We start from the raw sequence: 27059 nt of genomic DNA, 5'->3' as shown, positions 1-27059 counted from the left end.
TCCACAAAAGGACCAGAAACAAGAACAAGGAAGTAATTGCACACGTGCCATCGTCAAGGATCCCAGAGCATTAACCTTATGCTGTAGAGAACGTTCCAGGATTCCTGAATTACAGCAATAGTTAAAGCAGCCTAGACACCTCAGCTAGCTATGCAAAACAAGAGTAGGGGGTAAACGAAGAAAGGCATGAGCTTCTTGTGCTTGTGTCTCATCTCCCACAGAGATCAATGAGTCTTGAGCTAGGGTACAAATTAGCAGCACACTGGACATTTTGCACTGTTCTCCTATTTATGCAGCTCTTGGGGAACATGCCAGCAAAGTTTATGTGCCTGATTTGGGTTATCTGAGTCACTTTCTAAAGGTGCCTTAAGCTCGTAGGCTCTTAAATGGAGACCCTCTTCAAAGAGACTCTCCATATTTAAATGTCTGAGGTAGTTTCAGGGAGACCGTGTGCACTCTGCTTTCACAGAGAACTAATTTTTTTCACATTATAAGATATGCTTATGGAGGGATTCTCCTCATCATGTGTGAAAAAGCCTAAGATAATTACTCCGGTCCAATTAGCTGTTAGAAGGAGCTGCATCCTGAAAGTGGGAGGTTGGTATTGACCTGTAGAACCACTTGCTCCCTTGCCATGACCAGAGAAAGGAAGCATAAGCAGCTATCCTGTACTGTGTCTTGATCTTTCAACCCAAAGTTGAACGTTGATGAACGTTGCCCCAAGCTTTCCTCTGTGGCCAGCTAGTAAAGAGCAGCTATTGTAGCCACCATATGTGTTTTGGAGAGTGACACTGCATCTCAGTGCACTCTCAGGTTGCTTATACTTTCATAATAACAAGAGTTCCTGCAGCTGGGGCAGCACTGGGTGATATTTGGCCAGTTGCTTGGTCTCAGGATCTCAGTTTCACTGCCTGCAAATTGGGGACAGCAATACCTGTCTCATGTTACAACCAGAAACAAAGCAGCAAGTGCTCTAGGTGTCCTAGGTCTTGTCCTAGTAACAATATATGAGTTACTGTGGATATAGAATTCAAAGCAACTCTTACAAATTGTTATACTAGAAAGAAGATAGAAGGGGGTCCCTTGTCAATAAGAGAAAGTATCAAGGTGGGCTAGATCAAATCCGATTACGGTTTTCTGTGCACTGATTGTATAATTCAGTTATTGTGTATCAAGTACAGAAACCTTGCACCTTCTTTGCTGTTTTCTTTGCCAGGCTTAAGACAGAGGAAGATGATGAAGTAAGGAGGGAATCAGTTGTATTTCCTTTCCTAGTCATATTTCAAGAAAGATACTGCATTTGCACAATTTGTAGATAGGGGATAAATCTGCAAACTCATTCACCTGGCTTTTCTGTTTTAAGATCAATAGTTTTCTTTCATACAAGGAATTAGTGTTTAAAATTGTTGTATATGTTTAGGGAGGTGGTTTATTAATGTAAACATTAGGTGATGCCAGCCTAGAACCAGACGTTCTCATTCAGTCAGGATCAACTATCCTTTTATTTTCCCTGAAACTGAAAATAATGTTTACGGTATTTATGCTTTTGGATTTGATCTTCAAAACTCAGATCACATTGGCACTGGGTGCATAAATATTAGAAAATCCAGCTGCAGTTGTAGAAAGGGCAGTGTTACAAGGGGGAATTAAACTACCCAGCAGACTCGTATGTCCATCTAGGACTCAGCACCTCTGTGCTGAGAGCAGAGTGAACTCACTTACCCACAGAAAAGGAGCAGATAACTGAACTGGAGTTAGCTAGGACCTCAGCCAGAAGTGTCACAGTGGTGTAAAGCCAGGCAGATGTACCCGCTCAGGTCAGAGCACGGTCTGTTCGTGCAGCCCTGAAGTGGCCCCGCTGGAGCTAGGCTGTCTCCAAGCTCGCCTGCCTCGTGCGTGCGTGCTCAGAGCTGCCCTGGACCTCTGCCTCCACAGCTGCTGCTGCTGGGGGAGGTCGCTGAGACCACTCGCATGAGGCAACGCTGGGCATGGGCTGCACTACTGTAGCAGCTATTCTGCACCGCAGCCTCCCCACGCTCCTTAAATGTGGTGCGTATGAAGGTCTTTAAGCTGCACGGTTCCATTTCCATGTGCCAAAACTGTCTCAATAGAACTTACCCACTGACAGGCTCGGGGCTGTGAGACTTCCTTTCTATTTAATCAAAGGGTTTTGATTCTCAGATGAATGATGCAATACTTGTTCCATAAATGCAAAGACTGTCTGAGTAATTACACAAGTTGATGTAAGATCTATTGTCAGGGGGATTTTATGGGAGTATTTGACAATGTAAGTGACAAAAACCACAGGAGCATGATCTGATAAGAAAACAGATTTTACCATAGCACCCATGGGACTACTGCAGAATTAAAAATATTTTTTTCTAGCCTCAAGTCTGATTCAGCTCGTGTGGGGAAACGTGAAATTAGAAATAGGCCAGGAAGTCTCTTGACATCAACAAATCCCATGTCTCTGCATGGTTTTTCTTTTTCCCCTGCATAAGGCAAGTTCACATTCTGAGATCTGCTTCCAAGCCTTATATTCCTAATCAGGTCTTATAGTTTCTAGTATCTCACCATCAAAGTTGCCTCCAAAAAGTAAAGTGAGAGATGGCAAAACAAACAATTTGAAGACTGCTAGGCAGTCTCCTGGGACAAAGTCTCACTTGACATGTATCACTTAAAAGAAACGTTGTGTAGTGTGGAAGAACATTCTTACAGTTAGCCTGAGGAACTAGCTTGGCAACAATAAAAAGCTGCAGTTATACAGAGACTCATTTCTCTCCCTGTGCCTTCTAGGTGAAATGACTGAGGCTTCTCACACTGCTGAGGGCTTTAGTAAAAAATCATGCAATGGAGAGTGGCTCAGCAAGGAGGATGATAAAATCCTCCATAACTTTTTTAAGTTTTTAAAAGGCTTTGGCAAGGCAAAACGTCATTTGGAAAGCAGAGTCCGCCAGAGAAAATAACTTTTTAATGGTATGCAAGGGATATTTTTAGGAAAAACATACCCTAACAAAACTGGAAACTGTTATCTGCTGATACAGTTCTACTTCTAGCACTAATGGACTCAGTAGTTTTAGCACTGTGCCACCAAATCCCATTCTGAGTAGCCCTCCAGCTGGAGTAAAGGTTCTCTCTATTTTGTTTGTAGTAAGAGTATTTATGGGGATGGGTAGGTGGCGACATTTTAACTCAAATATCTTTTAGCACAGTGTTTTAAAAGAGTATTTGGATATTGGTGAGGGACAGAAAGTCCTTGGCATAGTACAGCAGGCTGTGTGGCATTTAAAACACATGGTGTGCAAGGCTAGCAGGAGATAAGTTGGGATTTGAGTCTGGGGGAAGACGTGGAGGAAGTGAAAAGCTGTAGCAATGGGAGGAAAGTTAAGGACTTGAAGCACCACTGGCAGGTAGGTGCAGTTCTAGTGCCTGCGGCACAGTGTCATGTAAAACTAAATCCCCAAATAACTCAGAGGGCTGTGTGAAGTGTGCCCGTGTTGTTTGTCAAGTGCCAGATGCAGATGTGTGGGCTTGTCTGATTCCAGGCAACACGCTGAGCTGTCCTGTGCCCCAGCCAGAGTGCTGTGCTCACTGAATATGACCCCTCTGGCACTGTAAGGAGGGAAGAACTTTGCCCTTTTTGAGTGGAAAAACTTGATCACTGGAGCAGAAACCCCAAATCCCACCGTCTCAGCAAGTAATTTCAAATTACAGAGAGAACCTCGTCTTTTCAGCACGTAAGAGCTGCACAACCACATTACACACTGGCCTGGATGTCGCAAAAAGTCCTGCAGCTCATTTGCTGGAGTCCCCCAAGAAATGGTCCAAAACCATTTGTGTACGAATGCCCAGAGCAACGCAGAGCTGTACAGAGCTAATTTACAGGGAGCCTGCTTGGGCACGGTGTTAGCGCAGCTCCTTATGGCTGGGTTACTCCAGGCTACTTCTCAGCAGGGCTGGGTAGCTGAAATAAGCAGCGTGTTGAAAAGACCCCACTGCGTTTAGTCCCAGCCCACCCGGCTTGCTCACCAGTATCTTTGCATCACACTGCGCTGTGCCTTGCAGACGCACCCTGTGCACAAAAACACCTATTTCCCTATATAACTGAAGATTACATAAGTATTTAACAGGCACTGGGGCTCTTAGCTTTAGGTAGATAGTTCCTTTAGTCTAATCAGGACCAGAAGACAAATTGAATAAAAGTATCATTTGCTAGTGATTTCCCTGAGTGGAAAATGTTCTGAGCTGTTTTTCAAAGGTTTGACAGATGGAGCTGCTGTGATTTGCAGCATGGCCCAAAGTGCACTAGTGTTTCTACCATTTGTAACCAGACGCTCTCCAGTTCCTCCATCTTTGGCAACAAAGCTCTAGGTTTCATTTCTCTCTGTGTTGAATCAGAATATTACAATAATACTGTAGGGCAAAATGGAATTCAGGGCACATTAACAGCAACAAATGATAAATATTAGTGAGCTTGTGAGACAGTGTAATTGTTGTAATGGTAGAAATGGTACTAGTAATAAAAGAAAAAGCTAAAAAATAAATTGGATACAATAAACATTGGATTGACTCAATCAAGAGAAGAGCAGTAGGGCAGAGAGGTATTCAGTGAGCTGTGTGTTTTCTGAAGCTGGAAAATATTTTGACACCAAGAGGAGCATCTGATTAGCAGAGTTAAATGAGATGAATAATGCTCTAATATTTTTGTGAATTGTTTTTCCAGCTGAAACTTGCCTTTCCCATCTAAAACAGCAATATGTTTTGCATAAAGCACTCAAACATCATGCGGAGAAGGGTAGAAAATAGCTGATCTTCTATAAGAGTTCTGATCTGAGCGGAATACTTGAGGAGTAAGTTAAACGGCTGATACCAGCAGGAGCTGTGGCAGTATGCTGAAAAAATGTTAGTAAAATGTTTCTTTTTTTAAAAGGATGCTTTTTCTCTTTGCATGTACACAGACAATAATATCCTAATCAGCACACTCGTTGAGAAGAAGGCAAATATCTGCAAAAAATTGCAGGTTTTTATAGTTTGTTCCACAAGCTGTTTTCATCTCCCCAGAGTGATTCACCTGATACCTGAATGAGAAGTTATACTGGATTTTTCTGCAATAGGACACACAGATTGTCTAAATCCTTAAGAAAAACATTGATTACATATTTTCTGTGAACTCCAACACTCTCACTTACAGCAAGTCCCCAAGTGAAATGTTTTATTTCTTACTGTATCTTCAGGCCCCGGTACGTGGCTTCCAGGTCTTATGCAGCAGCCACATCATTTTCATGGAAAGTAGTAGTTGTATTTGGTAGGAGAAAAAAACATGGGATTTAGCAGACATTAGGTATTAAGTGGCACAGGGAAGTTTAGGAGTTTTTTAAGCTATAGGTATGTAATTTAAATGTTAGATTATCTTTTACAAAAGCTAAGAAGAACGATATAAGTTTCCATTGGACATGTAGAGTCCTCTCAGCCTGAACTGCACTTCAATCCATCAATGACTGAGATACATCCTGATGGCTGCATTCCCATTAGTGCCGCCTTCTCTGGACTACTCCGTTCTTTGCCTGGTCATTAATAGAGGTCACTAAAAGTTTTATGTACTATAAAAAGCTGTAGCCTTAAGAACTTCCCTTAACTACTCTAGCGTTATTCTCAGCAAATAAAACCACAAGTGGTTACTTGAAGAATTACCTGAATAATTGCCAGTCAAATATTTAAAAGTTAGGGGTTTTACATCCTATTATGTTTGCACATATCCTGTAGTTTACTCAATGCTCTGTAAAGCAAGCTCTAAAATGAGACCTCAGATTGCTTACAAGCTGGAATTTCTATTCAGGAATGGAAAGAAATGAAATGGAACAGAATGGAATAATAGAATCTTTAGGTTTGCAGGGACCTACAACTGTCATCTGTCCAACTGCCTAACCAATTCAAGGCTGACCAAGCTCCAGCATGTTATTAAGTGCATTGTCTAAATTCCTCTTAAACACTGACAGGCTTGGGGCATTGACCAGCTCTCTAGGAAGCCTATTCCACTGTTTGACCACCATCTCAGTAAAGAAATACTTTGATGTCCAGTCTAAAGCTCCCATGGTGCAGCTTTGAACCGTTCCCACAGCATCCTGACCCTGGATACCAGGGAGAAAACATCGACATCTCCCTCTCCTCCTCCCCTCCTCAGGAAGCTGTAGAGAGCAATGACGTTACCTCTCAGCCTCCTTGCTTCCAAACTAGCTGCTCCTTATAGGATGTTCCTTACAGCCCTTTCATCAGCTTTGTTTCCCTCCTCTGAATGCATTCAAGGACCTTCAGATCATTCTTAAATTGTGGTGCCCAGGACTGCACACAATATTTGAGGTGAGGCCACACCAATGCTGAATATAGAGATAATCACTCACTTCTTTTGATCGGCTGGTGCACTACTCTCCAGCCACTCCTCTCCCCCTTGAGACTTGTGCCTGGCATTACTCCATCCTAGGTACAGATTCCAGCATTTCAGCTTGATAAATTTCATCCCATTAATCATAGCGCAACGCTCCAATCTATCTAGATCCCTTGGTACCTCCCAGTTTGGTATCATCAGCAAACTTACTAACGGTGCGTTCAACTCCTGCATCCAGATTGTCGATAAATGTATGGAATGAGACTGGCCCTAGAACTGAGCCCTGAGGAACCACTGGTGACCAGTCACTAGCCAGGTGTAGCCCCATTCACTACCACCCTCTGAGCTCTGCCCTTCATCCAGTTCTTCATCAAGAGCACTGTGAACCAGCTTATCCCACAGCTGGACAACTTGTCCAGAAGGGTGCTGTGAGGGGCAATATCAAAAGCCTTACTAAAATCCAGAAAAACTACATCCATTGCCTTCCTTTCATTTACTGGCTGGGTGACCTTATCGCAGAAGGATGTAAAATCAGTTAGATAGGACTTTGCCTTTATGATCCCATGTTGACTGTGCCTGATGATTGCATTTTTGGATGGATTTGGGCGGATGAACAGTAAAGCAGAAGTGAGTGGGAATGAAAAAATTAAATATGAATATATTATATTGCTGAACATTACAAAATTAAAATGTTAATCATGCAGTAATAGTCTGTGATATTCCTTATAACAGGAGTGTCTAAACTTCACCAAGACACTGTATCCACTGAAAAGCTACCAGATTGGGAAACTTGTTGGTGATACAAGTACTAAGATGCAAAAAATATTTGAAATGTGAGAGCTTTTCAAACAATGCCCAAAACTAAGGAAACTGAAAGAACTGCAGTCTTGCTTGTGCCCCCTAATCAGTAAAAATATAAGTTAGGTTTTTTCAAGCTTCATTTCCTAATGGCTGTGCCTAAATTCATATTTATAAATTTCAGCTGCCGAGTTTTCAAGGGTGCTAGAAATTTGCAGCAACTGCCAATGTCTCTGACATTCTCTTATTTGAATCCTGTGAAAATCATGGTGTTCTTGTAGGTTCTTGAAAGTAGATTTAGATATTTTCCCTCTCTGGCAGAATTTTGATCTGTATCATCCTGCTTCTGTACTTTGGCTCTGTGAGGAATGTCATGGAATCTTAGCAGGCATTTCCTCCCCCCTCCCCCTGAGTTAAAAGGATTATGAAGTTTTTAATCTGGTCCTGCAAGGGTATAGTTAAGATCATATCATAATGAAACTCTTTGTACTTTTAAACTTATTTCTTTATTTCATTTTCCATACCATTGGGGTATAAGCAACTGGAAAATGCTAAAACTATCATACATATAATTTTATGAAGTATTTTCACTATTACTGTTATTGGAACATCATCTTTTCTTTTCATGTTTCTGAGAACCACTGTAACAAGCCAGGGTACCAGAGAGTTCAATATTTATAATACAGCATTTCTATAAATGAAATCAATTGTAAAAACATGGAATCTATATTATGACAACAATTAGGAGGACAGTGATGAAAACACAGGCAGCAGAGCAAGCCAAAGAAGAGCATTCACCATGAAAAAGAGCTGTGTAATGTGAAGAGCTGTAGGCTTTCTGGTTAAATGCTAAAGACTGAATAGTCTTTGGAGGTTCTGTTTTCTCATCATAGTCTCATCACTTGTAGTGGTGATACTAGGAGATTAAGCCTCTGGCTATGTAGAAAATTTAGGTATGAAGACAAACACCTTCTTGTCTTGTTCTACAGAGCAAATACTCTTAGGTTTTCTCCTCATGTTCCATAATTAGTATGTTTTCTAAGTAGAAAGGGAGCTAATGCTGACGGCACCCACTGGCGTCATACGCACTGCATTTAGCTTAGCAGTGTCCTTCTGTCCCTGCAAAAGTGTTTGGGAACCCACACGTTTTCCATTCACAGCCAAAAACTTCTATATGAAGTAGGGAATGCTCTGGACTTGGGATTTCGGTTATCTCCTGCCATTCCTGTGGGAGACAGAGTTTCTTTTGCCTCCGTATCCTGTTCCTCCAGAAGTCCGTGAGGCATGGAGTATGGATGTCCAAAGACAGAAGAGTCCAGATTTATGAGTGCATCATTATATAGATAGTTACCATTCATATTTACTCAGGGACAGTGTCTGGACCTAGGACACAGCATGAACAGAAACACCTCCATAGGCTGCGTAGGCTCTGGATAGCAGAAAACCCCTGAGCTTTTATGCAGGGCAGTCCGATAGAAATAAAACCACAGATGACTCCAACTGATACATCAGAGGGCAGCTTGCGGTTGCTGGTGGCGTTAGCATTTGCTAACCTGTCCTAAGCCAATTTTGTGAGACATTTGGGAGTTTAACAGACCTATTTGAGATTGTATTTTGGAAGAATCTCAAGCGTGGGGGAAACTGGTCATGTTCTCTTCATTGCAGCAGATGGTATCCCATTTGGTGTTTGTTAGCTTTGTTTGCAGCTCAATATTTTGTTTCTAGGGGAACTCAGTAAGTTAAATAATTTATCTCTCAATGCATCAAGAGTCTGATCCAAAATCTACTGAAGTCAGTGCAAAACATTTGATTAACTACCACATACACTGGATAAAATGCCAGGTTCTGTGTGCGGAAGAGCATTTCACATGCTTTCTAGTGAGGAGAATGATACAAGCCTTTGTCTTTCACAGAGTCTTCTGCCTGTAAAGCAAAAAATAAACATTCAAATTGTGACAAAAACTTAGCAATTATAAGAGTGCAGGGCTGTGGACATCAGGGTGATGTTCTGGCTGACTGTCCAAATTGCTAAACCTCTCTTGCTATTAAATTCCCCGTTTTTAAGTAAAGAATATAAATAATACCTTCCAGCTGCATTAAGAATTTAATCCAGTACTGTTAGCAGCCTGCTTTGAGGGCTTTGAAGGCCCTGCAGCAGTGCTAAGCAAATAATCATTATCACTTAATATTCTCATCAAGCATTCTTATTCAAGATGGGATCTTGCACTACAAGGGATAACCACAAACACATCAACCCTCTACTGAGGAATTTTCAGAATGTTAGAAGCAACTTCACACCCTGAACCTACAAAGAGTTTTGCATGAGCAGAACTATACCGCTTTCAGTGGTCCTGCTGTCCATCCAGGGCTCTTAACAACATCTGTGAATGGAGAAAAATTTTATTCCGTTCTTACAAGTATTTGAATCCTGAATAATCTAAAACATTGAAGAAATCAACACTTTAAAGATACTTTTTTTAAATTCCAGTAATTATCAAATGCTTGTTCATTTTCAGCAACACTTTTCAAATTATTTGTTTGCTAACGGGTCCTGGGAACTGCTTTATTCTGTATTTTTATCCAAGTTTCCTGTTTGTGTCATCTTTGGTCATTCAAAAAATGAGTGCACGTTAGCTCTACAAGGTGTCTGCGTGAATTCCAGTTGTATTTTAGTCCTCCTAGTGGCCTATCATATTAACGGTATTATAATCTGTATTTTAGGCATAGCAATATGGTCTGTATTACCAGTATCTCACAACAGTTTGCAGTGTTAGTACTGCAGTAACACTTATGCATTCCTAAAGTCGATAAATCTTCCAAAGCATTTCTATTCATGTGGCTGGATTTCACTTCATATACACATTTCTTTCTTTATACACAAATTGTAGCAAAATCAATACAAAAAGTACTACCTTATTCTGTCTCTGCAGGAAGGCCACTGTGAGAACAGAAACCTGTCCTCGTTCCCCACGTCGAATTTCTTCTTTGATCTTTCCCAGCAAAGGTTTTCTCACAGCCAAACAGGGAGGTCAGACCCCACAGAACTGGTGATCCCAATACATATTTTTACTGGGCTTCCTTTCTCTGAAAAAACTTCCAAGCCTTATCAAAATAACACCTCTCATTCCAGAGGGACTTTTGTAGCCCAGGTGGACTCAGCACAAACGTTCTGAGATCCTGTTTGCAGCTTAACCTGAACCTTGATGGTGTCCAGGGAAGGCAAAGGTGGGAAGGCAAAGGCCTGTCCAGCACACTGGTCCTTGTCTCCTTTCTGTTTCGAGCCTGTGCCCCTCACGGAGAGCTCACAACCACTAATACCTCCCACCAGATCCAAGTGAGATACATTTTGTATGCCTGGGTGAACCGCAAAGTAGTACGGAGGTTCTCATGACCAGAAACAGATGCATCTAAAAGATGAGGCAAACAAATCTAAAACCATAAATTTACTAAAATTACCCTTGGATCACAGCCAAATGATATGTGTATTAATCAAAATGCATGGCACTGCTTTGATTTTGTGAGGAGGCAGGTTGAACACTTCATAAATCTCCTGGCTCTAGGAACTTCCATCTGCATCTCCAGCAGTGGTCATCTTGGTGCCCAGCCTTATTCTGCTTAATTCACAATGTTTCTTTTTGATTATCCTTTAGAGCTGGGCAAAGCAATACCGTCTACAATCTGCATTTATGACATGAATTACCTATTCTCTGCATGTAGCTCTGTCTCTCTCGTTTCCTTCAGGATTAATCCACTTGGTCACTGAGTCACAGCCCAGAACTGTATCCTTGAGTTGTCCAGTAAACAGGAGATTAGTTACGAGCCATATTTTTTCCATCAAGATACATATTAGTCCACTGGTTAAATTATTAGGTCTAACCTTAGCCTATTTCTTTCTATTCTCAGTGTTGTCACCACAAGGACAGGCATAGTGCTTTGCCCTGGTAACCATGGCAGACATCCAACATAGAATCATAGAATCATAGAATCACTAGGTTGGAAAGGACCTGCAGGATCATTGAGTCCAACCATTCCCATCAATCACTAAACCATGCCCCTCAGCACCTCATCCACCCGTCTTTTAAACACCTCCAGGGATGGTGACTCAACCACCTCCCTGGGGAGCCTGTTCCAGTGCCCAATGACCTGTTCCGCGAAAAGTCATTCTTGCTCTCCTCGCAAGTCGTGCCACGTCCTACCACATGCTGTAGTCTTTGCTCCTTTGTTGTCTCAGTTTATTCCCTAGTTCAGCAGATGTTTCTATGGTTCTTGTTCAGCTTCTAGCAGGAGGCACCCAGCTGTAATGCCTTCTTACAGTGGGCTTCTGTGACAATAAAGCTAGGCTTGGGTCACAGAATGCTTCCCTGAGCCAGCAGCACATCACTCTGGGGACTTTCCTGGGGCCACGTGTACAAGAAGATTGCTAACTCCTTTCCTCTTCAGCACCTTGAGTGGGGAAGCCACGCAGGCAGACACCTGCAGCTCCCCATGCGTTCACAGGGAATCCGGGAGCTCCTGCCAGCGGGCCTGAGTTAACAAACACATCCTCAAGTACATCTGAAACTCAGCCATGCGTATCTCAGCTTTTAAATTACATTTTTTACTTGATTATCTTCCAATAGGTTTTTTTTTTCTAATTCTTGATTAATTTTGGGTTGGCTATTTAATACATTGTTTGGTTAACTAAGTCATGTAGCTGTTTATAATTATTGCCTTACTATAAAATCATCTTAATAGAAGGTTGGTTGGGGTTTTTTTGTTTTCTTTCCAGTAGAATAACAAGTTATTTTATTATTCAAACAAGGCTTACTTCCTGCTGGTTTCAATAAGATTTTTAATAAATATGTAAATTTAAAAATTAATTTACTGCATACGTTTGGCAGCATGATTCTTGAACTGACAGAAGTTTGATGGATTGTAAAATTATCCTCCATAAAAATCATCAGTCATAGTAAACAGAATTTATCAACCTCTGGTAATTTTACAGCTTTTTCTTCATCTTATCTTCTGTTAGGAACTCACTTAAAATTGATTATAGTATAGTATGTTTCTAGAACTGTAATTCATTCATAGATTAATTAGATTTTAGGTTAATATCCTATCATGGTACAGGACATGAGCCAACAGTGTTTTCCAGTTGTTACAGAATCGCAGTAGAGAAACCTTGATTACTGTTCCCATGTGGTTTAACCGTCAAGACTAATCACTAATCAAATTCAAACGACATAAAATGGAACATCCTTCATAGCATTTATTTTCTAGCTGACTTATACTACAGGCTCTTTATTGATACGAACTTGGTGTACTGGAATGAACCAAAAATTGCAAGAGGGTTTATCCTTCTACTTTAATTTTGTTCTGCCGTCTATGGCTGAAACTCTTGCTCAGATTTTTGTGCATGTTGTGCCTCTGTCCCTCAAAATATTCTGCCCTGCAGCAAAGATAAATTGTTTGCATAAATTTAGAAAGTACATGTAAATAACTGTACTGTTATGTAGGGTTTGATGGCAGATGAACTTAAATATAGGGTCCCATTCTGCAGTTCGTGTTTTGCTTGAATCAGGACTGAAAATTGTGCAGTTCATAATGTCAGCCGAAGAGGTGACAAGTGCGGTCGTGTAACTGGCATCATTATTTGCATCTCTCCTGTCCCAGTTTTCTCTGATTGCAAAGGAATGTTTGTAGTCTCATTGCACAGGGTCAGAATACAGTACACGCATAGCTCAGGCTGCAACAGGTTTACTGGGAAAGTGACCTGGGCTCCAGCCTCTTCCTCTGCCGTCTTTTGAAGCACTTAGTGGTGCAGCATGTGGTGTGATTACCCAGCTGCATCCCCAAACCCTCACTTAGGGCAAGTGCTATCCACATCCTGATAGAGGAGGGCACGCCTGGTGGGTTTCATTAGTGCCTTCTCAAGGCCACCTGTCACAGGAGGGGAAAGAAAGGGCCATGGGGCTTGGTTAGAGTCATTAGAGGTAAAAAAAGTCTGACATGTGGAGAGTTGATTAAAATCTGGAGTGGAAAGGAAAATGGCAACTTCAGGCTCCTAAAATAAACTATTTTGTTGGAGTAGGGCTTAAGCATGCTAATTCAGTCTTTTTTTTTTTTTTTTTAAGAATAATAACAATCCCTCTTCAAAATATGAAAATTATCACCTTTGTATTTCTGCTTGGTGAGAGCTTGGAAGAAGTATCATTCTGATGTGCATGCACCACGTATGGGAACACAGAGGCTCCCTCCACAGTGGCTTAATGTGCATTCACGCAGAGGCAGACCGATGGGTCTGGAAAGATTTTTTGTCTCTTCCCAACTGTCCTCCTCAAAGGCTAAAAATGAGAAAACTATTTGCTGTGGAGCTCACTCCTATTTTAAAAAAATTACCTGTGTGAATCATCTTTAAAACTTGTAAGAAGGGACATTCCGTTTCTTTCCTCTGCAGGCCTTCCAGCAGAGATTCATACTCTTGAACTCCCCTGCAAGTCAGCACAACCCTCTCAATGCATACGACAAGCCAGTTTCCGTAGCTGGGAGAATTATTTCTGCATGGTTTCTTCATACTGCTGATTTGCTCTTGATGCTGTCACATAACATTGCTCCTTCTCTTTCTGCCGCTTCCATCTTTTTGCCTTTAGGTCAGCTGGTGTACCTTGATAGTCACAGGCTAACTGGAGGTAGATCTGGTCCGGTACTTAAAAGAGGGGATTACTAGTGTGAGAAATCATTACCGACTATCAATTACCATTTGTAGTACAGTCTTGAAATGCAATCTCATTTTCCATCAATATGGTCGGTGAATGACATACAGACATTACAGGCTAGGAACTCAGACATCACTAGAGAGTTAGAGGATAAGCGGCCAGTGGCATCTTGGCTTGTATCAGAAATGGTGTGACCAGCAGGTCCAGGGAGGTTCTTCTCCCTCTGTACTGGGCACTGGTGAGACCGCTCCTCGAATCCTGTGTTCCGTTCTGGGCCCCTCACCCCAGGAAGGATGTTGAGGCTCTGGAGAGAGTCCAGAGAAGAGCAACCAAGCTGGTGAGGGGGCTGGAGAACAGGTCTTATGAGGAGCGGCTGAGAGAGCTGGGGTTGTTTAGCCTGGAGAAGAGGAGGCTGAGGGGAGACCTCATTGCTCTCTACAACTACCTGAAAGGAGGTTGTGGAGAGGAGGGTGCTGGCCTCTTCTCCCAAGTGACAGGGGACAGGACAAGAGGGAATGGCCTCAAGCTCCGCCAGGGGAGGTTTAGGCTGGACATTAGGAAAAAATTCTTCACAGAAAGTGTCATTGGGCACTGGCAGAGGCTGCCCAGGGAGGTGGTTGATTCACCTTCCCTGGAGGTGTTTAAGGCACGGGTGGACGAGGTGCTAAGGGGCATGGGTTAGTGTTTGATAGGAATGGTTGGACTCAATGATCCGGTGGGTCTCTTCCAACCTGGTTATTCTATGATTCTAATTACCAAAATAAATAGTCTTGCCCAAAGAAGCCAAAGGTGGAAGATGAAGACAGGTAAGAACACAGCTGATACTTAGGAACAGTAGACTGAGAATAGTTCAGCCATACAGAAAAATGACCCTGATCACTGAAAATTTCAGTAACATTATATGTTATATGAGTATGATCCTGCATTTACTGAGTTTGAGAGGATTTTTTTTGCTACAGTCTAATGTGGGATATGATCTGTCCCTTTAAGAACTGCTTTATGTATTAGATTTAGAAAAATCTTTCATCAACTATACTTTTTCCCCCTTCTTGATTCAGTTATGAGTAAGTATCCCAATTTAAAAAATGAAAAATCCTCCAAAACCTCTAATTTAGGATTAAATTGTATCCCTTTTTTATAAAGCCCCTTCTTTATTGGAACAATCAGCCGTACTTTCATCAAGGTGAGGACAACTACTTCCATTCAGGAAACCTCTATACTTAAATGCTATTTGGTGAAGTGCAGCCTGATGAAGACTGAAATGGGGAAGTTACTTCAGACTGCACAGTTCTGCTACCGTTCGGTAGGTTATCATTGGCAACACAACATTGGCAGCGTTGGCGTTGGAACAAAGCTGCTCAGGGAACTGGAGGAGTCACCATCCCCAGAGATGTTACAGAAACATGTAGACATGGCACTTCAGGACATGGTTTCATAGGCGCAGTGGTGTTGGGCTGACTGTTGAATCTGATGATCTTAAAGGTCTTTTCCTACCTTAATGGTTCTGTGATTCTATGGTAGCCCTCAACGTAATTCTGTCAGGGAAGAATATTGAACTTCATATGGTTACGTCGAGTTCAATAACTTTGTCAGCAACTCAGTATGATTTTCAGTGTGATTTTATTTCACTGTGATTTTTTTCCCATTACTAGAAATCAGAACAATTTTAGTTTTTTAAGTCCCTCTACAAGTAAAGCTAAAAGGATCTCTGAAACTTAAAGTGCATCTTGTTCATTTTCAATCTATCAGGTTCTAAAAAACTGAGTATCAGCTTCTTTTCTCACCATGGGTATTTCTTCCTTAATGCCTTAAGATGAGCCTCTGATTGTAGTAAGCATTGCTTTTAGTGGGTAGATTCTCTCTGTGAGAAGCAAACTTGGTGATTCCACCAGTGTGAACTAAGTGAGGTCCTGCTTTACCTTCTGGAGAAAGTACCAGTGTTCAATTGATTTTCTTTTTAATAACTCCCCTCAATACATTGACTGAGCACCCACATTGTGACCATTTTCCAAGCTATTGCCATTTAGAATTATAGTTCCTTGGTCCATTTTAAATAAACTTTGTCCACATACAGTTGATGCATCCAGTGGCCATTCTGAGGCACTATGAGAAGACAACCATATTTGTGGTATTTGGTTCATGACTGTGCAGAAGGTAAAAAGCTAGATTTAGCTGAAACTGGGACCTGAGAATCCTCATTTATTAAATTCTGCAAAAGTTCAAAGGGTTAATATATACCTAATCAGGTCAAACAGTCTTACTGTATCCACAAAATAATCATATGCATTGCAAATGATGATGATGATATTCTTGGCATTAGAATGCTGAATGTACCTAGTCGTCTCATCATTTGGAGATCATAAAGCTCAATTCATTAAACTATCATTTATCTCCTAAACCATGCCAAGAATCCCAGCTATACACAGCCTAAGTCTCAACTCCTCAGTCACTTATTCATTACACGATAGCTGTTTTGTCCAGATTTGCAGACAGAAATCATACTCACCCTCATCAGCTTTATTTCCTCTAAGGTAATTTACTTACAAGTCAGGATCATCAGAAATGCTCTCCTTGTGACACTAAAACTTAAATATATTCATAGATTATTATACTCTTAAATGCAGTAGGCATGCCTTGGTTCTGTTATCATTGTTCTATTACCCATAATGCCAAAAGTGGATGTTATGTATATATATGTGTGTGTGTATATGGCTTTCCTATAAATTGCTGAACAGACTAATGAACTTAAAAATGCTTCATATGAATGCACTTTTTCCCAAGAGAAGAAACTGGCACTTGCTGTTTATCTTGAAAATCTGGTGGTGTGTCTTTGAGAATGCCTTTGTCTGCTACAGCAAAATAATCGTGGGATTTCTGCTCAAGTAGAAAAGAAAAAAAGTGAGTCATTATTTCTAAAATTATTTTACTGTCAGTCCAGGAAATAGATGAAGGCTTCTGACAACATACAAGGGAGAGCAAGGCTTAACTTATTATTTAAGGTTATGCTTTAAAGAGAAGGAAGTTCAAACATCACATTTTTAGCTCAGCTGTAATACAGCAGAGGTCATGCAGTTACAGCTTTCACCTTTGTAGTTTCCTGGATGTGACTGTACAGCTGTTTTCACCGCAGAGTGTTACCTGTCCACCTGAAGTTAAATGAGATCCAGAGACTATTCACTTTCCAGAGAAAGTCTATGGTTGCATCCTGTCCTGGCTAGTGGATAAAAATCTACAAACTGGTAACTCAAAACCAGCCCTTTTCATGTTACACCTTTCTACTGCAAACTAGTCACGTAACATCACTGAATTCCCACCACTTCCCAGTAGTGGGAAGCCACTTCTAACTACACCAGTGTATCTCTGATCAGTATTCTGCTCTATATCTCAATGCACTTATTTTACATAAAGCTATGAACATATTAAAAGTGTCCTGTTAAGCGGGTTATAGACAAGCAACCTGTGTAATGCTGCAGCTGCATAGCCCACTTAGACCCATTGTGTCATAAACATAAAGCAATTATAGAAGCAGAGGATATCTAAGCTGGCAAAACCCTGAATTTAAAATAAGAAACAGTGGCATTGTGTGATCAAGTTTACCTTGAATGTTTGCAGACAAAGTGACTAACAATTTTTTAAAAGGTAAAAAGCTACAAAATTGGTTTCCTTGACAATAAAGTTTTAAATAATAACTAAAAAAATAAAAAAGTGAACATACTTTGTATCTCCTATTAGACATCAGATCTGAAATGAAAGACCTTGAGTTATACAATTAAATATTGATTTTGTTGATCTATATTTAATTCTCATAGCAATTTAGTTGTTTTTACCCAATAGTGTTTTGCAGTTATACTTCACTTGAAGCAATGCCCTTCTTGCTTTTGTGTTAATCTAAAAACTAAATTGCCCAGTGCATGAGAGACATAAATAAAGTTCATTTTATTCTTTTGTGTAACTGATTCTGAACCCTTTAAAGTGCTGGTTAACTAAACTTAGACAGCTGGAAAATACATTTATCCTGCAGAATGGTTCATTGCTAATTCTGGGCTCTGGCATGCCTTATAAATGTAGCCTAACCGCCAGGCAATCAGAGCTTCTGCATGTTACCGTATAGAAGAAATAGACTTGCTGTTGCATTCCTTTCTGCACGCCAGCTGTGGGTTCCTTTGCACCTGTGAAGCAGCCCATCCTTCCCTGCCTATCCCTATTAGACCTGCAAAGTCTTTATTCAAAGCATCTTCAGTTTTGACCAGTCCTTGGTCACACAGCACTGAAAATGCATTCTACCCACATGTAACCTCGCATTTTTAAAGTTTAAAAAAAAAAAATCTAATTGGATGTATTATTGTAGAAATAACACCTATTTATAATGTATCAGTGTAACTGCAGGCTAGTTTTGTTTTCCTAATTTGCTGTGCTTGAAGTGACATGCCAGATTTTATTGCATCACTAATGGGTTTTAGTTATTCCCTTTAGGATGTTGCCCACAAGGAAACATTATTCTGATTCATGACTCATGAGTTTATTTCAAAGTGATGTGATTCACGATGAATGTCTGTATTGTATCAGATAGAGTTTCTCCTCTCCTGGCAACTGTGGCTGCTCTCAGGTGGTATAAACCACCCCATACTGACTGGCTCAGAAATTCAAGTGGTGGGAAGCTCTCCATTTCCACAGAGTAGAGCAACAAATGCTCCCCATACCCTAAGGCTATAACAGCATGGATTTTCTATACAAAAATGGATTTAGTATGAGTAAACCAAGCTACACATTGATCTGCTTTAGGACAATGGGCCAATGCTTTTAGGGAGGGACTGTGAAAATCACAGCACTTCCCTGAATTTTTTATTTTTGCTTTGACCAAAGCCTTTGATAATGTTGTTTTATCTTTTCCCTTAAGATAATACTTAGGAAAGCATCTAAGTGACCGCACTGAATGCAGCAGACACCTTATTTATTCAGAGAACAGATGCAGAATAGTCAGAAAAGTCAACACCTCCAGGCTGAAGTAGCATTAAGTATAACTTCTGAGCAGAATCCTGTGTGAGGGCAAGTGCATATTGTTGGTCCCATCTTGGCTTCTCTAGCAACACTGAACAGAATCACCTTTTTTTTTTTTCCTGTGGTGATAAAACCACCTGTTCATCATGCAGACAGTCACTGCTGAAACAGGAAGGATTTGGTTGGAACCCATGACGTGGAGGTTCAGTGCTCTCTACACTATTGCCAAATCTCACCCAATTCTCGTGGATACAAAACGCATCTGATCTGCTGCCAAATGTTTCTATCTGCAGGAAAAGCTACTGATGCACATTAGTGTGTCTCTCGAACACGTTAATGAACTAATTACTTCAAAATGCACAGAACTAATATCTTTGGGCTAACTCTTTGTTTTTGTTCTATCTGTGACTCTGCTGTAGTCGGTAACAAATCTACGTGAACAAAACTAAAGACACTACTTAACCATGTACACCATTTATCAAACAATTTCTAATAATAGTTGCTTTGGTTTTGCCTTGTGATTCATCTAGCAGCTGTTGTGACTGCCATGAAAAATATGAAACTTAATTAAGGATGAATCTAAATAAATACTCTTTGGTAATTTTTTTCCAAATTGTATCCATAGTAACTACAGAAAAAATTCTTAAAGAACTTGGATTAAGATTTATTTTAATACACTCAGTTTAAAGAAATTATCAGTGACTTTTCAACTCTAGAAATGTACATAATTTTGTTACCATGGGAGAAAACAATTTGTTGCTTGTGTAGATTCTTACATTAATATCTCTGGTTAAAGTTTTCTTTATTTTTGCTCATGGAGCTCAGGATGTGAATGAGTTTTCTTCTCTATGTTTAGGACTAGAACATCATATTTTAACTTTCTAATGACATATATTTTTATTCCATACACAAATTAACAGAAAATTCAACATATTTAAGTGCAGCTGTACTAATAGAATTGTGAGATAAGACCGTATTGTACATATTGTACATCTGAGTACAGTTCTAGCATATTAATATTCCAATATTCCCCACCAAAAGTCCCATCCAGATGACCCCACATTCCTACCTGATTATAAAATTAGCAATAGTAAGTGTCCCTAGCTCCTAGAATAATAATATGATGCCTGAAGCAGTGAAGTGTAGCCAAAGACATTACACCTACATCGAATGAAAAAAGGTGAGATATTACTTTCCACATCACACAAGTGTTATCTTGGCATACTTGCACACTATTGCAATAATGCATTAAAAAAAGGAGAAGTGACGTTTTTTTCTTACAAAAGAATGTAACTGGGCATTAACATGTCTAAAAAGGACAACTGTATATTCAAAAAAAATATGCATCATTTATTTTTGAATTCTGCCTCAATAACAAATTGCTACAACTATTAGAATTAGGGGGTTATTCTTTATGTATCATGAAGGTACTGTTCACTGCTCTGTGCATCTTTTTCCAGTGGATTTCACTGGTGGGCTTCAATTCACTTCAGTCTCACTTGAGTCAGTGATTTTACTTCAGATTTGTAGAGAATACTTCTATTTGGTGCAGTGTCTCTAATAGAAACTGTTAGCCATATATAAAGTGACAAACTAGGGTGTGATTACAGTAGGATTGCAGGCTAGGTTGTGCTTGTAGGGTATTAATCATAGAATCATTAAGGTTGGAAAAGACCTCTAAGATCAAGTCCAACCATCAGACCAACACCACCATGCCTACTAAACTATGTCCCAAAGTGCCATGTGTAAATAAATTATTGATACTACATACATCCAAGAATATACTGCTGAATTCACTCCAGAATGTCTTGTGGCTTAAATCTATCCTTCAGCCAGAGAAATATCCTGCCCATATTTTGATACTTCATCTGAACTGCTCTATGCAGCTAATACCCCAGTCCCTGCTTCTCCTACCCCAGAGTTGAAATTGGCCCTGTTTGAGTCAATAGAAGTTTTATCATGGACTTTACTAACACTGGTATTGACTTCTTTTAGCCCCAAGTCTGTGCTAAGCAGCCACATTCAATTTATCTAAAGAAAAGCTGTGAAATGGGAAAAATACACACAATGAAAAATCATTTAGTCTGTCATATAATAAAGTATTTTAGGTTTAGTACTCTGAAGAGCAAAAGGTGCTAGTTTGTAAGTTATTGATGCCTTGTCTGAGAAGTTTCTCATCTGGCCTACAGAGGAGTAAAACAACTGTTTTGGTAATATATTAAATGAGGACAAAGGTAAGAACATCTTAACCTAAAATTGTGGAGAATTTCTACTGAAGGGTGCTAACTTCGTGTTTCTTCCCATTACCAATGGTTATATTCCTCTCCTTCAGAAAGCATCATAATTACAGATATTGAAGACCTTAGTTGTAACTGTCATCTAAAATCAGAATCATAGAATCATGGAATGAGTTGGGTTGGAAGGGACCTTGAAGATCAGATCGCCTAAAACCTTTTACACTGGAGATACATTAATGAACCAAGCAGAAAATTTTCATTTCTAGGACTTTAGCTAATATCTTGTCGCTTTGCTTAAGTTTGTTTGAAACGTTTGATAAAAACACTAACCTGATCCAGGCAGTGTTAGCTTATGAAATGTGACAGGATCACAGCATAAACAGGCATTGGATTGACATTTCAATTCTTATCTAACTAGCCATAAAAATGAGCAAACAAACTGTGTTATAGTTTGTCTTCCTCTTGCCCAAGATTTCCAAGGGAAGCAGCCCAGCATGTACAACATTTGACTTACTTGAAACTTGAGTTTTCAAAAAAATCCTCATCACCCTTTACAAGTGCCTTTGTGATGACCCACATCATCCATACATCTGGCCGTGTTATCTTTTCAGTATGCTCAAAATATCACTTCATTTTCTACCTGAACCAAAACATTAATGTCGTGGGTTGACAGTAATTTACTGATTCAGTCTTCGCTATCTGATGGCAACACCAAAAAGGAGGAATAGCTTGCACTCTGACAGCACATCTCAGATTTCTTGCATCTTAACTCTCTGAGAGGTGGTTGAATATTGAATGTAAAATGTTGAACGTTATCTCATATTCCTGTGATAATATTATCTGTAAGAGGAGTTAGGTGCAGAGATTTTGAAATACCCTTTATATGAATGGTGGGTCTTTTCTTTATTGAACTGCACCCTATGCAGTTCCCTAACTACTCCCTGGTCAAATCTCTGATTGAAAATACCGGTAGCTAACAAAGGGATAAAATTACTCCCATATAATCCTACTGTACGTTTTTAATATCATGTGCTAATACATCATCCGGTGTTCCAGCAGAATTACAACACCTCTCCAGGTAGGCCTGGCCAATATCTGATTGATTCTGGTCAGCGGGGATCGTCCCAGTTCAGTATAATTTCCTGTCTTGTTGCTTTCTTGTCTGTTACAGAGGGTTTGGGTCTCTGGAAATCAATAGGCTTACACAGGCAAAACGTGAGGTTATTCTCTAGCAAGTTTCATTTGCGTCTGTAATTTATGGAAAATGGTCTTTTCTCCTCTGAACATGTCTATCCACCTTTTTTGTTAGCAGACTCTAAGCTCTACTTAAAACAAAGACCCGTTTAAACATATCTCCCAAAGTATCCGTAAAGGCAAAAATGGAATTTACAGTGAAGGTGCTTAACACATGCACATCCAGGATCTGCTACTTCAGATGTTAATAGCACTTAACCATTTTGTAAATGGAGCCGTATTTGTCTCAGCAGAATCATTAAAGTTATGACTTATCCTGAAATGGACATTAAAGTTCTATTTAATTATAACAGATATTTAAGCATCTAACAATCTATTTCCTTTAGCCCTGTGAACTTTGGAAAGATGGTAATTAATGTTAACTTTATTTTTGTAAGAAATATGTTTCTAATATTTCCCTCGCTTATTACAGAAATCTAAGCAAACTGAAGAAAAAAAAGAAGATTCCCAGAATAGATTATCTAAAATTTCCCTGGAGTCTCTCAATAAATTTAACAGCAATAATGTACTTTTATTAGAAAAAGAGAAGAACTGTCTGAACAAGGCTGAGGGACAAAAGGAAGAAAATGGAAAGAAGGAAGAAGCTTCCTTAAATAGCTCGGGTAGGCACGATGTGGACAATTTGGAATCCTTGAGTGATTCTCTATACGATAGCTTCTCTTCTTGCACCAGCCAGGGCTCGAACGACGTATAGAGACATTTCCCAGTGGGCTGTGGCTGCGGCACGAGATGGAGCTGACGGCGGACGGGGAGTGAGGGGGGAGAGGAGAGAGCTGTTGAAAATTCTCACTCCAAGTCACTGTACGCACACAGTGGGGTGTTCTGGCTTATCATCACACAGCAATAAGAAAGGCAAGACAGCACCCATCGTGATGCGTGGGACTCAGCACTGAACACAAGGAATAGTTACATAGAAAAAAAAAGTCTTAATTTTGCACTTTTGTGAGTATTTGTACAGATGTAAATATCTTGGGGAAATATATTTGTAGGGATAAATGACAGCAATAAATATTAAATTGGTGCTATGCTCCTGTAATGGCAGATTACTAACTCAAAGAAATTAATGTTAACAAGAGAAGTTAGTAGGTTTTTTTAAAAAAGGTTTATAATTGTCCTAGTCTTAAAGCTGTTTGTAGAAACACTGCATTGCCATAAACCTTAGCCTGCCAAATTGTCTGTAATAAACTTCCTCGGACTCCCTTTTACAAAGCATATTTTATTTTTTATTTCTAGTGCAATTCCATACAGGTGTTCTAGGGAAATGTGCATTTCAGTTATTGCAGCTTCACAACAGGTGTCTTATTTCAAAAGGGTTTTTTAACTTTTGACATGGCAAGAAAATTAATAGATTAAAAGGCCTGATGCTGCTGGTGTTGACTTCATCAATCATGTGAGTAACTGTTGGAAAGAGCAGGGTCAAAGTAATTCACTGCTGATACAAGCATAAGTCCCGTAGGAACGAGAACCATACAAACTGCCCTTTACTTCTGCCTACAACATGGTTTCTCTACTTCCACCCCTCCATACTTGTTTCCTATCAAATTTCTGAATGTCCCCTGTTGTGTTATCGTCTGCAGTCCCCGTTTGCTCTGAATTCAAATTGTAAACACTGAAATAATTTTTTAAAATCAAGACTCGACTCCTGTTCATGAAACACTTAACGAAGATGTTGGTGCTAACGAAACATATCTGGGAGCAGGGGGGTCAGTGTGTAGTGGGTGGTTTTGTTTTTTTCTACAAAGGTGGTTTATACGTAAGGGAAAGTCTATTTCAAAGGTTTGGTGTATTTTTTCTAGCTGTGAAGTATTTATAACTGCTTTTTGTACAGCAATCTGTAAACTAGATATATTTGGGATATTTCTAGACTCTACAGTTTCTTTAGCACATGCCTGTTAATCTTTGAGATATTGTATGATCAGTGTTAATATTTTGTGCAATTTGATATATCTTAAGTCATTTCCACCGTAAATTTGCATCGTGTTTTTCAACTTTTCAGTAATTTTCATTGAAACGTCTTTCGTAAATAAACTTTTCTTGCATACATGTGCTTCCAGAGGGACTTTTGGAAGGGGTCAGTGTGACCCCCAGAGGGGAAGAGTGGGTGTAGTCTGGACAGTCACACCAGAGAGGCTAAGGTTGGATGCAGTTGGTACAGCTGCAGCAGCCACCTGGGAAGGGGCTTGGTGCTGGACTGCGGACCACGTCCCATCAGAGGGTAAGGATGGGTGAAGGCAGTACGGCCACACCAGCCGCATGGAAAGATGCTCACACTGGATGGTTGGACCACATCCCTTGGGAGGGGGATGGCACCAGGCCACATCTCTTCACACTCCACTGTGGACTCCCAGCTCCAAAAATGATGCACTTGCAGGCAGGAGATGAATTTGTGACACGGTGGCTAAAAAAAGTTTCAGTTTCAGGCAGCACTGTACAGCGATCAAAGAGGAGTACACGGTTGTCCAGGGTTCTTGGGCTGGGAGAAAACAAGGATTGTTCCAGCATCCACTGCAGCACCCTGTAAGGACTGACCTGACCCACAGCCCCATCCCACCGCTCCAGCTGCTCCTCGCCTGCTCACCTGCCCTGGTGGAGAGGCGACAGCGCACCCCAGGAGAGGGATTATAGAACGGTTTGGGTTGGAAGGCACCTTAAAGCCCATCCAGTTCTAACCCCTCTGCCATGGGTGGGGACACCTCCCACAGCCCAGGCTGCCCAAAGCCCCATCCAGCCTGGCCTTGAACACCTCCAGGGATGGGGCACCCACAGCTTCCCTGGGCAACCTGTGCCAGTGCCTCACTGCTCTCATTGTGAAGAAATTCTTCTTTATGTCTAGTCTAAATCTGCCCCTCTCCAGTTTATCCCCATTCTCCCAAGTCAACAGAATCATTAGTTTGGAAAAGACCTTTGAGGTCATCAAGCCCAACCATACCTGTCCACTACTAAGTCATATCCCTGAGCACTTCATCTCTAAACGCCTCCAGGGATGGGGACTCCACCACCTCCCCAGGGGAGCTGGTTCCAACACCCGAGAACCTTTCGGTGAAGAAATTTTTCCCAATGTCCAATCTGAGCGTCCCCTGGCACAACCTGATGCCCAAGCTCCGTGGGAGAGGCAGGGATCGCCACCCGGACACACAGGTGGCCACTCCCGTTTGCCCTCCATTTTTTCCTCTTGGGTTCCCTCGCAGGGAATTCAAGGGGAGAGGATGCTCCAGCGCATCTTTGGAGCCATGAGCCCCACATGGAGAAGTGGGGGGACTGGGGGGGGGGGCTGGTAGGGACCCCCACTTGGCAGGCGTCATGAGGTGCTGGGGGAGGGAGGAAAAGAGGGAAGGGGGGCACAGAGGGAAGGGAGAGAGAGAGGGGCAGAGGGAGGGAGGGGGAGGAGGGGAGAGGGATGGGGAGAGAGGAAAGGAGAAAGAGAGAGAAGGAAGAGGGGAGAGAGAGAGGGAGAAAAGGAGGGGAGAGGTTGGGGGAGAGGAGGAGAGGAAAGAGGAGAGAAGAAAGGGAGAGGAGGAGGGGGAAAGAGAAGGAGGAGAGGAGAGGAGAGGAGAGGAGAGGAGAGGAGAGGAGAGGAGAGGAGAGGAGAGGAGAGGAGAGGAGAGGAGAGGAGAGGAGAGGAGAGGAGAGGAGAGGAGAGGAGAGGAGAGGAGAGGAGAGGAGAGGAGAGGAGAGGAGAGGAGAGGAGAGGAGAGGAGAGGAGAGGAGAGGAGAGGAGAGGAGAGGAGAGGAGAGGAGAGGTTGGGAGGAGAGAGGAGGTTGGGGGAGAGGAGGAGAGGAAAGAGGAGAGAAGAAAGGGAGAGGAGGAGGGGGAAAGAGAAGGAGGAGAGGAGAGGAGAGGAGAGGAGAGGAGAGGAGAGGAGAGGAGAGGAGAGGAGAGGAGAGGAGAGGAGAGGAGAGGAGAGGAGAGGAGAGGAGAGGAGAGGAGAGGAGAGGAGAGGAGAGGAGAGGAGAGGAGAGAGATGGAGAGGAGAGAGAGGAAGGGAGCGAGGAAGGGGGAAGGAGGGAGGAGAGAGGAGAGGAGAGAGAGAAAGGGAGAGAAGGAGAGGAGAGAGGAAGGGGGAGAAGAGGGAGAGGGAGGAGAGGTTGGAGGAGAAGAGGAGAAGGAGGAAAGAAGGAGAGGAGAGAAAGGGAGAGAAGGAGAGGAGAGAGAGGAAGGGGGGAGAAGGAGGAGAGAAGGAGAGGAGACAGAAAGGGAGAGAAGGAAAGGAGAGAGAGAGAAAGGGAGAGAAGGAGAGGAGAGAGAGGAAGGGGGGAGAAGGAGAGGAGACACAGAAAGGGAGAGAAGGAAAGGAGAGAGAGAGAAAGGGAGAGAAGGAGAGGAGAGAGAGGAAGCGGGGAGAAGGGGGAGAGGGAGGAGAGGTTGGAGGAGAAGAGGAGAAGGAGGAGAGGAGAAAGGGAGAGAAAAGGAGGGGAAGAAGGAAGGGAGAGGAAGAGGGGAAAAGAGAAGGAGAGGAGGAGAGGTTCGTGCAGAAGAGGAGGGGGGGGGGTGGGAAGAGGGGGGAGAAGGAGGAGGGAGAGAAGGAGGAGGGGAGAGAGGGAGGGAGAAGAGGAGGGAAGAGGGAGCCGCCCCCAGCCCTCGCTCCTCGCACAGTTTCCTCGCAGCCTCGGCGCCCAACTCCAGGCTGGATCGCGGCGCGGGGCCGGGCTCGGGGCCGCCCTGCGGGCAGCGGCGGGCGGGGAGCGGCTGGGAGC

At 41.7% G+C, this 27059-nt stretch overlaps 1 protein-coding gene across 6 annotated transcripts in view; it reads left to right on the top strand.

Annotated features, from left to right (window-relative positions):
- The window catches only part of NCKAP5 (NCK associated protein 5), a 418402-nt gene extending 394018 nt beyond the window's left edge, over nt 1–24384 (top strand). For all 6 annotated transcript variants that reach the window (XM_069861526.1, XM_069861528.1, XM_069861529.1 and 3 more), the window contains one exon: nt 22777–24384. In XM_069861526.1, the coding sequence (XP_069717627.1) occupies nt 22777–23058 (282 nt within the window). In that variant the 3' untranslated portion in view covers nt 23059–24384. The remainder of the gene's footprint in view (nt 1–22776) is intronic.
- Nucleotides 24385–27059: the final 2675 nt, after the last annotated feature.

Source organism: Phaenicophaeus curvirostris, chromosome 7, assembly GCF_032191515.1.
Source record: "Phaenicophaeus curvirostris isolate KB17595 chromosome 7, BPBGC_Pcur_1.0, whole genome shotgun sequence".
Classification (NCBI taxonomy): domain Eukaryota; kingdom Metazoa; phylum Chordata; class Aves; order Cuculiformes; family Cuculidae; genus Phaenicophaeus; species Phaenicophaeus curvirostris.
This window is presented reverse-complemented; position numbering and strand designations above follow the sequence as displayed.